At 42.5% G+C, this 13,385-nt stretch overlaps 1 protein-coding gene across 1 annotated transcript in view; it reads left to right on the forward strand.

Moving 5' to 3' along the window:
* LOC122540620 (Down syndrome cell adhesion molecule-like protein 1 homolog) overlaps positions 1–13,385 on the forward strand; it is a 571,589-nt gene that overhangs the window by 388,189 nt on the left and 170,015 nt on the right. The window contains exons 10-11 of the mRNA XM_043676579.1: positions 1,195–1,314; positions 7,395–7,571. Of these exons, the coding sequence (XP_043532514.1) occupies positions 1,195–1,314; positions 7,395–7,571 (297 nt within the window). The remainder of the gene's footprint in view (positions 1–1,194; positions 1,315–7,394; positions 7,572–13,385) is intronic.

Below are 13,385 nucleotides of genomic sequence, written 5' to 3' on the forward strand. Positions count from 1 at the left end.
ATGGTCTTATGGATTCACTATAGAAAGAAGGATTCCAATAGGGATCTAGCTTAACCCAAAGTTGACTTCACAGACACATACCTAAAACCATACCTGACCACACTTCCCCACCTGACCACCTGACCACCTGACCCTCCTTGACAAACCCTGACCTTCCAACTACCTGCGCTCTCCCCAGCAACCAAGCCAGACCTACCACCTGATTACCTCCCTCCCTGATCTGATTACCTTTCCTATATGGTATTGAGAACCCACTGACCTACTTATCCATGGGCTCAGCTAACAGCCAGTCACCTACCAAACTTACTTATTCATTAATATCCACCCAGCCTGAGGCTTTAAATTTGCCTAATGCTATAAATCAGGGCATGGTTTGTCTTCCTCTTTGCCACAACCCTGAGACTGGGCTCTTCAAGGGACACTATGCTTTGCATTTCTGGAAAATCCAGTCTCAGATGATTCAGCAAGAATTGTGGAATGTTGTTGAGGAATGGAAAGTTTCAGACAGAGCAGCAATCTGAGGATGATTGCCACTTCACTGAAAACCCAGACAATGTCCCACAGAAAGGACAGCACCTCTGACAATATAGCACTCCCTTAATATTGCACAGAGATGCCAGTCTCAAGTCTTGCAGTGAGGCTTGAGCACACAAGCTTTTAACTCTGAAAGGAAGGTGCTATCAGATACACCACAGCTAATTCATCTTTATAACCAAGGCCTGCATTTTGGCTATTTGTATAACCATGTTTGGGTACCAGTAAAATCTGGAAGGAAGAGTCTAATGATGACCATGATCCCATTGTTGAAAAAAACCGAGCTCATTCACTAATGTCCTTTAGTGAAGGAATCTGCCATCCTTACATGGTCTGGCCTACATGTGACTCCAGATCTGCAGCAATGTGGTTGACTCTTTACTGCCCTCCGTGTAATTAGCGATTGACAATAAATGCTGGCCCAGCCAGTGACAGCCTCGTCCTTTGAATGAATAATTTAAAAAAGGTTCCTCTCAGTACATGGTGAGCAAATGAATTGTCTGGGGCACCTCAGCAACATGCCTGCCTGAAGGAAAGCCAGAACAATCATATTGAGCATTGAAGCTCACCTTTGCCACTGTAAAAGCCCCCCAAGTTATTTGATCAGCCCTATTGTTTTTACAGAGACCCAATTGTTATCTTTTCTTTTCTATTTTCCAGTTCCGCCTCGTTTTGTGGTTCAACCCAACAACCAGGATGGCATCTATGGCAAGGCTGGAGTTCTTAATTGTTCTGTCGATGGTTACCCTCCTCCAAAGGTCATGTGGAAGCATGCAAAAGGTATTCATAAACTTACTCTTCATTGCTTCACTCGTCTCAGCTCTGGTGGTCATCTCTACAACTCGACTCTCACTAAAATGTGCCACTTGATGGTGTATAAACCTCAGCTGGCCTTGTGTCATTACATACATGTCATTCTCCAGCTGCTCTCCCATTAGTCTCCAAGCGTATCAATTCTCCCTCCGACTGACCTGATTGGATGATTCTTGTCTGCTTGTCAGTGCCCTCCTCCAAGTTATTATAAATTACAATCTTAAGCGTTCAGAGAAGATCTTTTATTCTTAGCTTGCATTTTTCTTGGTAGTCAAGCAGGAGGCTGGAGGAACACGGCAAGCCAGGCAGCATCAGGAGGTGGAGAAGTCAACATTTTGGATTATTAGTCCTGAGAAGGGTTATACCAAAAACATTGACTTTTCCATCTCCTGATGCTGCCTGGCTTGCCGTGTTCTTCCAGCCTCCTGCTTGTCTACCTTAGATTCCAGCGTCTGCAGTTTCCTTGTCTCTAACTAAGTATTTTTCTTGGTTGCATGAAGCAGTGCCCTGAGATATTGTTATTAATTGGCATCTCTGAAACATTTCTGGAGACTTGGCAACTCAACCTATGCAATCTTGATGTATGTTTACTCGGAACTAAACCATGTAAAGAGGTTTGCTTGGGAATCTGCCTGGAAATCATTTTTCACCATCATTAGTTTCTGAAATGCAGGGCACATTTGCTCTAAATAGCTCACTGAACCCAAGAAATAGGAGTGGAGTAGACTATATAGTTCATTGAGCCTCCTCTAACATTTAATATGATCATGGCTGATCTTGCAATTCACCTCCATTCTCCCATCCATTCTCCATACCTCTGGGATCTCCAAGAGAGATTAAAAATCATTTATCCCAGCTGGAAATGTATTCAATGCTAGAATATCCATAACCTGCTAGGGTAGAAAATTCTAAGTCTCCACAACCCTTTGAGTGAAGTAATTTCTCATCACTGCATGCCTTTTCCTTCTGCTGCCTTGCAGGTGTGGGGAGGAGATGGCTGAGTGGTATTATCACAGTACTATTCATCCAGGGACCTAGGTTCGATTCGCACCCTGGGCAGATGGTAGAGTTTGAATTCAATAAAACTTCTGAATTAAGAATCTCCTGGTGACTGTGAAATGATTGTTGGCAATCATTTCATTCACTAATGCCTTTTGTGGATGGAACCTGGTCTGCCTACAAGTGATGCCAGACCCACAGCATTGTGGTTGTTTCTTAACTGGCCTCTAGGCAATTAGGGATCGGCAATAAATGCTGGTCTAACTAGCAACAGCCTCATACTATGAATGAATTTTAAAAAAATACCCTGGTATGCAGTTTTTTGATCAACATCTTAAATTAAAGGATCAAAAATTGACACTATTTCCAGTTCAGTGTCAATGTTGATATGACATTTTAAGGAGGGCTAAATGTTCAGTAGTTCAATTTATAGTTCTTCCAATGGTGACCAACTGTGATCTTCTTTATGGGAGAAGTATAGACCTCTTGTGCCACACACTTTGCCATTGCCTTCATGGTGTTCTTGATTAAGAGAAAAGGTTCCTCTGATCGTTCCATGGTACTTAGTTCTTATACACAGAAAGGTGACCAAATGTGCCCTGCATTTCAGAAAATATTGATGGTGAAAAATGATTTGCTGGCTGCATTTGGTTTTAGTCTGGCTTCCCTTTCTTCACAAAACTCAGGCTAGACTTTGAGGTTTATTTTCAACAATATTCATTGACAGTGTATACATGATGACAAGGCAGTGGAGATACTGGTTCTAATCTTCTCGTAGAGTCCCTTACACATGAAGTTGCAGGTGTGTCACAGTATGACATATCCATTAAATCTGAATACCATAGCCTGGAGGTGAACGGTAAAATTCTGGTTCGGCCACAACTAGGTAGAAATATGCAGCAGGAAAAAGGCCCAATAAGGTGACACTTAATATCCGTTCACTCGTCCAATGTAGCGAGGCAGCTTTCGAACCATCTGACAAAGGAATAAAATGACATAACGCGTAAAGGTGTCGCTTAGTTGGCTGGACAGCTGCTTTGTGATGTGGAGTGACACCAACAGTGGGGGCTCAATTATCAAGCAGTCTGAAATCCTCAAAGTCTAGTCTGAGGGAAAAAGTGAGGACTGCAGATGCTGGAGATCAGAGCTTAAAAATGTTTTGCTGAAGAAGGGCTTATGCCCGAAACATTGATTCTCCTGATCCTTTGATGCTGCCTGACCTGCAGCGCTTTTCCAGCAACACATTTTAAAGTCTAGTCTGAACCTTGTGAAGAAAGGGAACCCAAACTAAAACCAGGTGTAACCAATCTTCAACTCTCTCTCTCTCTCTCTCTGTAATAAGAGAGCAATCCTATGGTCCTCTGGCACGATGGTGAGTTCAACTATTACATGCTGTTCTGGTCACCATATTGTTAGGAAGGATGTGAGGGAGCAGAGAAAATTTACCAAGATGTTGCCTGGGCTGGAGAGTCTGAACAAATGGAAAGATTGAAGCATTTTGTTACAGCAGCAAAAGCCAAGAGAGAATCTGGTAGAGGTGTGCAAGATTAAGCGATGTGGAGGTGCTGGCGTTGGACTGGGGTGGAAAAAGTCAGAAATCACACAGCACCAGGTTATAGCCCAACAGGTTTAATTGAAAACACAAGTTTTCAAAGTGTAGCCCCCTTTGTCAGGTGAAGTGTGAGAGAAGCACACAGATACAGACTTTAGGGGCAGAGAGATCAAAAAATCACACAAAATGGTGTAAGTAGACTGTTGAATAATAAGTCTCTGCAGGGGACCAATGGTGTTAGACGGGGGAGTACAGTTGAATAACAAGCAACAGAATGACTGGTTAAATGAGGCAGAAAGATAATTACAAGATTATGAGAAGAATCGATGTGGTGGATGGGAATGTAGTTTTTCCATTAACAGGGGGGTCACTAACCAGAGGCATAGACTTAAAGTGAGAGTAAGAAGGTGTTGAGGAGATTTTTGTTTTGCTTAGAAGTTAGGTGAGAGTCTGGAACTCAGTGACTGAAAGGGCAGTTGTATCAGAAACTCTCACAACATTTAAGCAGTACTTAGATATTGATTTGCATTGCCATAGCCATCAGGGCTATGGGCCAAAAGCTACACAAAGTGATCAGCGTGGTCACATCTTTGTTGACCAACAAGGTGACATTGGGCCAAGAGCCCTCCTTCTATGGTGTATACATCTGAATCCATCCTTGTTAGCTTCAGAGCAGCAATTGAAACCAGAAGCCAGGGCAGAGAGTCGGATACATGGGAGGGAGTGGGGCTGGAGGGAAGATAGCTGGGAGTGCAATAGGTAGATGGAGGTGGGAGTGATGATGATTGGTCAGAGTGGAGGGTGGAGCGGATAGGTGAGAAGGACAATGGACAGGTAGGACAGGTCATGAGGGATATGCCAAGTTGGAAGGTTGGATCTGGAATAAGGTGGGGGGAAGGGAAATGAGGAAACTGGTGAAATCCACATTGATGCCATAGGGTTGGAGGGTCCTGAGGTGGAAGATGAGGTGTTCTTCTTCCAGGCATCGGGTGGTTAGGGAGTGGCGATGGAGGAGGAAGCGTCAATTCCCCTGCTCCTTGGACGCTGCCTGACCTGATGTGCTTTACCAGCACCACACTCTTGACTCTAATTTCCAGCATCTGTGGTCCTCACTTTCTCCTAGAGAGAGTTGGATGCTGTGTCTGTGCACATCTGCATTTTGGACCAGCCAAGATTCACTCAAATCCTGGTGGCTCAGTGGTTAATGCTGCTGCCACACAGCACCAGGGGCCTGGGTTTGATTCCTGCCTCAGGTGACTGTCTCTGTGGAGTTTGCACATTCTCCCCGTGTCTGTGTGGGTTTCCTCTGGATGCTCTGGTTTCTTCCCAGAATCCAAAGATGTGCAATTTAGGTGAATTGGCCATGCTAAATTGCCCATATTGTTCAGGGATGTGTAGGTGAGGTGCATTAGTTAGGGGTAAATGTAGAGTAGAGGGTGAATGGGTCTGGGTGGGTTACTCTTTGGAGGGTTGGTGTGGGCTTGTTGGACCAACGTTGTGAACTCATTTCCCCTGCTGTGCTCAGTTTAATTCTCTCTCATAAGCTTTCACTAATCTTTATAAACACAAGGTTGATTGAAATGATCACAGACGCAATGTTAAATAAACATTGAAAATGCAACTTGTAACCTAAAGGTAGTAGTCAGTTCAATTCATGTGTATATATCAGAGATATGGAAAGAACTTACCTATTGCATTATTTTAGTTTAAAGACAAACCAATGCTTGCTGTGGTGAGAGAACTCAAACAGATCAGCTTGGGCTGCCTTGGTCATTATAGTCTACATGAAGTTCATTATAAAGTTAAAGAACAATGTGGTATTCTTATGATACAGGACAAGTTAGATCCCAGAGTGAAACCTGGCTTGTTAGATCCTAACTTTTTTAACCGTGGAAGTCAGGTTCTGAACACATTCACAAGAGGCTGCCAGTGTTCTTTTAGTGTAAAGAAGAAAACTTTTATTGAACAGGTAAAGCCATGAATCATATCGCACTAGACACAATGAAAGGTTGGAAAGGTTTTGTTACAGACATTAGAAAGGGATTCAGCTTCACATTTCTCATTTTGTTCCAGAAACATTTTTACATACATTCAAACTTAGTGAATAATCTCTGATAACCTCACACTGAAGCCGCTTGTGTGGACCCGGCGTGGGATAGGGGGTCAGCTGCAGCTAAATTGCTTACAGTGAATATCTGTGCATCAAAGTGCTCTTGTGGTGCAGTGGTAATGTCCCTACCTCCTAGCCAGGTGGCCCATGTTCAAAATTCTGCTAAGTACATAGATATAATTTGTCTAATCTGGAGATTCTTATGGCACAGTGACAGTGTCCCTGCCTCTATCCCAGTTCAAAACCCACCTGCTATAGATGTGTGTCATAACATATTGAGGAAGTTGATTAGATTCCCAACCAGTCCACACTGACCCTCCGAAGAGTAACCCACCCAGACCCATTTCCCTCTGAATAATGCACCTAACACAAAGGGCAATTTAGCATGGCCAATTCACCTGGCCTGCACATCTTTGGACTGTGGGAGGAAACCGGAGCACTTGGAGGAAACCCATGCAGACATGGGGAGAACGTGCAAACTCCACAATGACAGTCACCTGAGGCTGGAATTGAACCTGGGACCCTAGTGCTGTGAAGCAGCAGTGCTAACCACTAAGCCACTGTGTTGATGAGAATGATCTCTTAAATGTAAATGTATACACTTCTGTAATCTCAATGTTAGTATTTATGGCTCCTGTGCCACAGTGAAGAGTGACCCTATCAATGAGACAGAAAGTAGGGTTCAAGTCCCATCTGTGCTACAAGTGCATACCAACACATCTAAACAAGATGTTTAAAAGAAAATATCTGTGCAGTCACTAGATGCTTTTTCCCTTCATCGGGCTATCCTTCCCTAAAGCAAACCTAAAGTCATTTTTTCTGCAAAATAGGTATATGTTCCTCAACTCAGCTGCCTCGCTTTTTACCTTTACTATCTGGCACACCGACACCCAGACTGACTCTGCATTGGTGTTTCTCTGTCTATCTGAACACTGTCACTCAGTAACAGTACATTGTTTTCTCATTCACCCTTATTTGCAATGCACTGAACTGTTTAGCTCAAAGGTGTTCAAACCTTATTAATATGCATATGAACAGAACAAATACCCATACTCCCTAGAACATCTCTAAAAGAAAACCAACCAGTGTGTTCCTGTTCTTAAAATGAAAAAAAATACAAAATGTAAGTCTAATTGAAAATTATACTTTTGTTTTTAATAGTTTTCAGCACAGTAAAACACTTTGTAAAAGGAGAGATGTCAAGAGACATTTTGCTTTTAGAAAACCCACTCTATCTGTTTCCTAGTGATGATGAGGTGATAATACTCACCAGGGTATCTCCATGATTAAGCATGTACCTCTAGAACTCGATATGATTAATCTGCCTGTCATATCTCACCAATCTTCTGCTTTCAATAATTGCATCATTGACTTTATTCTTTGCAGGAAGTGGAAATCCTCAGCAGTACCATCCAGTTCCTCTGACAGGCCGCATTCAGATCCTGGGAAACGGCTCTTTGCTAATTCGCCATGTCTTGGAAGAAGACATTGGGTACTATCTGTGCCAGGCAAGCAATGGTGTTGGCACAGACATCAGCAAGTCCATGTTCCTTACCGTGAAGAGTAAGTAGTTTGTTTTCAGAAAGGGTTAATTGAACTGCACTCATGTTGAATCTGCACACAATATTGTCCAACATAGGAGACAACTGCATCCCAAGAACTTAATTGATACTAACTGGTTGACTACAGAGGGGAAAGAAAATGTTCTAACTTATTCATCAAAGTCAACTGGACCATTGAGTTATTTAACACAGAAACAGGCTATCCCATCCACCGGTGAGGCAATGGTGTGGTGGTGTTATCATTGGACTAGTAATCCAGAGCTCTAGACTAATATTCTGGTAAACATGGTTCAAATCCCACCATAGCAGATGGTGAAGTTTGAATTTAATAAAGCAAAAAGAACTAAAACTTTGTTAATTGGTGACCAGATAATGATTGTTGTGAAAACTCATCTTCCCTAAAGGAAAGGAAATCTGCCATCCTGAATCAGTCTGCCCATATGTGAATCCAGATCTACAGCTGTTTTCTCTAAATGGGTCTCAGGGAGTCAATCAATGCAAGGTCAACTAGAGATGGGCAAAACAATTACTGGCTTTGCTCGTGATACCCACAACTCATACAGGAATGGAGGGTTTGATCCTGCTCTTTGTTAGTACAATCCTTGACAGCACAGGAGGACATTTGGCCCATTGTCGCTGTGCCAGTCAAATAAAGATCTGACTGCACTGAACTCATTTTGCAGCATTTGGCTCACAGCCTGGAGGCTATGGCAATGCATAAATGTTACTCAGCCACGCTTTCATGCAATGAACTCCAGACTCACAACACACTCTGGCTGAAAAGATCATTCTAACCCATTGCTCTCACCAAAGCCCTGAACACTTGTCCTTTTTAAGCATATATTTCATTTTATATCAATCTTATGATTGAAGTGGATTCCCCAATCCTTCCACTTGCTGTGTGCAACTTGTAAAAGCTCGGCATAGAAAAATATTTTCATTTTCCTTTTAGATATGTTGCCAATTACCTTAGATCCATAACTTCAAGTTATCCTGCCAGTGAAAATCTATTTCTCCTTATTTGCTTTCTCAAAATGCCTCACCATATTGAAGTCTTCCATTACATCTTCCAGAAACCTTCTCTGCTCTTAGGATCAATCTAGCAACAGAAAATTCAAATGCTCCCATACACACTCAGGCCTACAGATTGTGGCAACCTGTCTATTTTGTTAACTTTCCAGCACATCCAAGATCCGTGAATGAACAGAGACAGAGGGATGGTGTGCACTTTGCTAGTGTTTGGAACGTGTAACTCAAGGACCATTTGATACTAAACTGGCATGCAGGAGTTGAGTCTGCGATTGTACAAATTAGAATCTTTTCCCTTCACCTCTAGGCTAGAGCTCAATGGCACTGAAGTGTGAGTCACACTCCCAGTTTGATGGATAATAAAGACCTGAGAGAAAATGTGACATTTAGATGACTGCTACTTTATAATCCTACAAGAGAGAGGGAGAGAGCTTCTTTCATTAATACAAATGACTTGGAATAAGAAAAGGTCATTAGACTCAGGAACCTGCTCATTTTTATAAGCCAAACAATATCTAACTACCCTTGCACCAAGTTGCAATCAGTCAGGTTTCTGGAAATCTATTGTCTCTGGTAACCTCAAACCAGTGGGTTAACTGAGTAGACTGGCCTTGTCTTTCTCCCGATTGTTAATTGTTCTCATAGGCCTTCACCTGTTCCACTGTGAAACCAGCAGAGCAGCAAAGAACCTGCCAATACTGTATGTTCCATCAAGAGATTGATCTCATCAGAGTTCATTTAGTTGCGGTTTAATAATGCACTTCTGTCATGCTGTAGTTTCCTATTTCATTATAATCTTAAATTGATGTGGTTAACAAGCTCCATGATTTCAGATGTTTGCAGTTCTCTTGGTGGGGGAAGGGAAGTCAGGTTTGGCTTCCAAGAACTACAGATAGAAACAGGAAATCGATACTGAATGATGAGGAGTGATTGATTTAGCTCCTGTGGGATTGTCACACAGAGCACAATAAAAAAATGCTTTCTCCTCAGCTAATCAATCTGGAGCCCGCTAAATAAAAGGGGGCGTAATAGCTGGCTCCTCATGAGCAGCAAAACACAACCAAAGGTTACCCTGAGGGAGGGAAATAGCCCCTCCTCTCTCCAAATCTCAATATTCAAAAAGTAAGTTTTCTTAGTGTACACAGCAATATTCCTCTCTCAGCTAACTTCACCAGAATCAGATAGAAACTGTAAGCAAGAAAAAAGCCATTCAGACTATTGCACATGTTGTGGTGCTCTGAAAGATATGTCTTATTCCTCCCAGTCTCCTGTCCTTTCCTCATAGCCCTGAACATTTCCAAAGTATCTCAACAATTCCCAGGAACTCTTGTGGGTAATGTCCCTACTTCAGAGCCAGGCGGACCAGGTTCAAGTCTCATCTGCTCTTGTGGAATGTCATGACGACTATAAATAGGTTGATTAGAAAATATCTATAAACAAATCAGAAAGCTACTTTTGAATCTGCTTCCAATTTCAGGCAGTACATACGTGGATCAGTCACCTTCTTGTTGTCTATGGGACAACGATGATGCGGGATGGTCACTGCACTTGGCTACATAGCACTCATAAAACTTGCCAATTAATTCACAATGTGTGATGTTTAATCATGCCTCTTTAAGTGCAATTATAGAGTCATAGAGTGATACACCACAGAAATACCTTCGGTCCAACTCATCCACGACCATCCCAATCTGACCTAGTCCCATTACCAGCATTTGGCCCATATCCCTCTAAACCCTCCCTGTTCATATACCCATCCAGATGCCTTTTAAATGTTGCAATTGTACCGACCCCCACCACTTCCTCTGGCAGTTCATTCCAAACACATGCCATCCTTGTGAAAAAGGTACCCCTGAGATCCCTTTTAAATCTTTCGCCTCTCTCTTTTACGTATGCCCTCTAGGTTTGGACACCCCCACCCTAGGAAAAAAGACCTTGGCTATTCACCTAATCAGCGCCCCTCATGATTTTATAAACCTCTATAAGGTCACCCCTCAGCAATTGTTGCATTTCTTTATTCGTCTGTGGTGCACCAATATCTCTAGAGGCTACAAGGAAAGACCATGATGGATGAATGGTGGAGGAAGGAGTCAGGGTGTGGGGGGGGATCAAAAATAAACCTGAATTACAGTATACAAAATATAACGTGCTAAAATCCCGAAAAGTAAGCAGAACAGAGCAGGGTGGGGAAGTAGTGGACATAGTTTTGTTTTAATTCCTTCATGAGATGTGGACATTTTTAGATGGGCTACTATTCATTTCTCATTGCTAATTGCCCAGAGAGTGGTTAAGAATCAACCATATTGTTGTGGGTCTGGAACGGAGGAGATCAGCCTCCTTCCCAAAATGACATGAGTGAACCAGTTGGATTTTTCACCAACAATTATTTCATAGTCATTATCAGAAGCTTAATGTTTAAGATTTTTACTGAATTCAGATGTGATTATCTAATATGGCAGGATTTACACCAGAGTGTCTGGACTAATAGTTGAGCAATAATACCATTAGGCCGTCACCTCACCGTTATGTGAGGTGTGTATCACTGGTGTGGATCAGAGGCACAGACTGTAGCCCTGGTTTTCTGACCAGTGTCTGTTGTGCTGGGAGCAAAGTTGCAACATTGGCAACAAATGAGGGGAATGTAATTGTAAATTACAAATTAGATGTCAAAAAGAATGTTCTTCAGGCAACGAATGAGGGATAAGAAGAATAAACTGCCACGTAGCCTGGGAATGAAGGGGGAATGAAGCTGACAGGAGGCAGTTTAGTTGAGCCCTGTGGGCTGAGGAACAATTTTTTACATTGTTCCATCTGTTCAATTCCAACCATTTTAAAGACAAAAGAAGAAGGACTTGAATTGATATCGCACCTTTCATTACTTCAAAATGTTTTACCAACTAAGTATGTTTTAATTAGAGATAACATGGCCGATAATTTGCGCACAACCTACAAAGCACAATGAGATGAGTGAACTGGTAATCTGTTGTAGAGATGGTGGTGAAGGGTAAATCAGTCTGGACACAGGGGCTGTTTGCCTGCCTGCTGTGGGTCTTTTACACCCATATGAGAAAGCACATTTGTGCTTAATCTGTCATGTGAAAAATGGCACCTCAATCAATACTAGACAATACAATCAAGACACTGGTTTGGGACTTCAGACCATAGCTCCTGACTGCAAGTTGGGTGTGATATCTCTGAGATCTATAATTTGCTGCCTTGCAACTTTTTTTATTCTCTTTAATCAATCAGCCTCCTCAGGCTAATTGTAAGCCATTCTACTTTGTTCCATCTCAGTTACCTATTGCTGATGTATTAATCATAATTTCAGACAACAGGATGTTGCAGCTTGCCAGCAGTTGAACAGATGGTCTCCTTAGTCAGTCCAGGGGGAGGCATATACAACAGAAACCTGAAGGTTTGCTAATGTTTCACCTTTCCAAGCTTGACCAGGTTGAGATTGGCAAACTAGTATCATCAGTCAACAGAATTCTTTTGCAAGTTGAATCAGATTTTGCGATGCTTTTTTCCCCCCACTGTCTTGCCAAAGTTCCATCTCACTCTCTGGGCAATCTCTGAAGATTTTCGCAGCCTGATTCTGAGCTGAGTTTCCAATGCTAAATCCTTACCATCAATAGGGACACCTGAGTGCAACTTTGCAATATTTCCCCTGTTCCCAAAACCTTCATTAAGAATTTTCTTTCCATCTGGATCAGCTATATCAATGTTGGAGGTCTCTTAGCTCAGTTGGCTAGTTTGTAATGTAGTATGGTACCAATAGTATGGGTTCACTGGCTAATGCAACCATGAAGGACTCTCCTTCTCAATCTCTCCCTTTGCCTGAGGTATAGTGACCCTCAGGTTAGCCCGTCAGCAGTTATCTTGGTGTGATGAGAGAGCAGCCCTCCGATCTGAAAAGGACTATGGTGAATTTTATTCCAACATTGTATTGAATGGTCACCCCTTACAGGCAGAAAATCCTTTTATCTCCATAACTCACACCCATCCCTGTGCTCAGTGATTTCCAGCACAGCAATTTAAAATTCATGTCCTTGAGTTAACATCCCTCTGTGAGTCCTTGCTTTCTCTATCCTTTCAGCCTTCCAAGATTGCTGCCCTCTGACATCACGTGTCACTGATTTTCTTTACTCTAACCATTGGCAGTCTATCTATCCAGTCTACACTCTGGTGTTTCTTCTCTGGACCTTTATACCCCTTTCTCCTGCTTCTACATGGTTGTGGTCTCTATCTTTTTGACTACCTGTCACTTGTCCTAATCTCCCCCCTTATGTAGCTCTGAATGAAATATTGTCTGATTACTCTCCCCTGGACCACCTTGGGACACGCTATGACATTCAAAGTGCTATGTAAGTGTGACTTGCTGCTGCTTTGCCCACCTGGTTAAACAATTCCGTGCAGGGCAGGTCGGCATTGGGCTAGCCTCAGATGACCATCCATTCAGGTGGCAATTGTTGAGTGAGGAAGAAGACAGGGGAAGTCCAAACAGTTGAGAAGCTCTGTCGCCTAATTATTGTTTCTGATAAACATACGCAGTAAAGACAGAGAAATTACAAACAGAAATTCCGGCAAAAGGAAACAGATGTATTTGAGTGATCCTATTAACATTCATGTAATTCAGCACCCTTTGATACTGATGTTGGCAGCTTACTGTTGTTACACACACCAGTGCAGAAGCTTTTCTTTGAGTGTGTTATCTCTGGTTAACAAACAGAACTCCACGTCTGTCTTCCCTTTGTAAGCCCATGAAGGGACATTGAGCAGCAAAGGG

This window comes from Chiloscyllium plagiosum, chromosome 35 (assembly GCF_004010195.1).
Source record: "Chiloscyllium plagiosum isolate BGI_BamShark_2017 chromosome 35, ASM401019v2, whole genome shotgun sequence".
Taxonomy (NCBI): Eukaryota; Metazoa; Chordata; class Chondrichthyes; order Orectolobiformes; family Hemiscylliidae; genus Chiloscyllium; species Chiloscyllium plagiosum.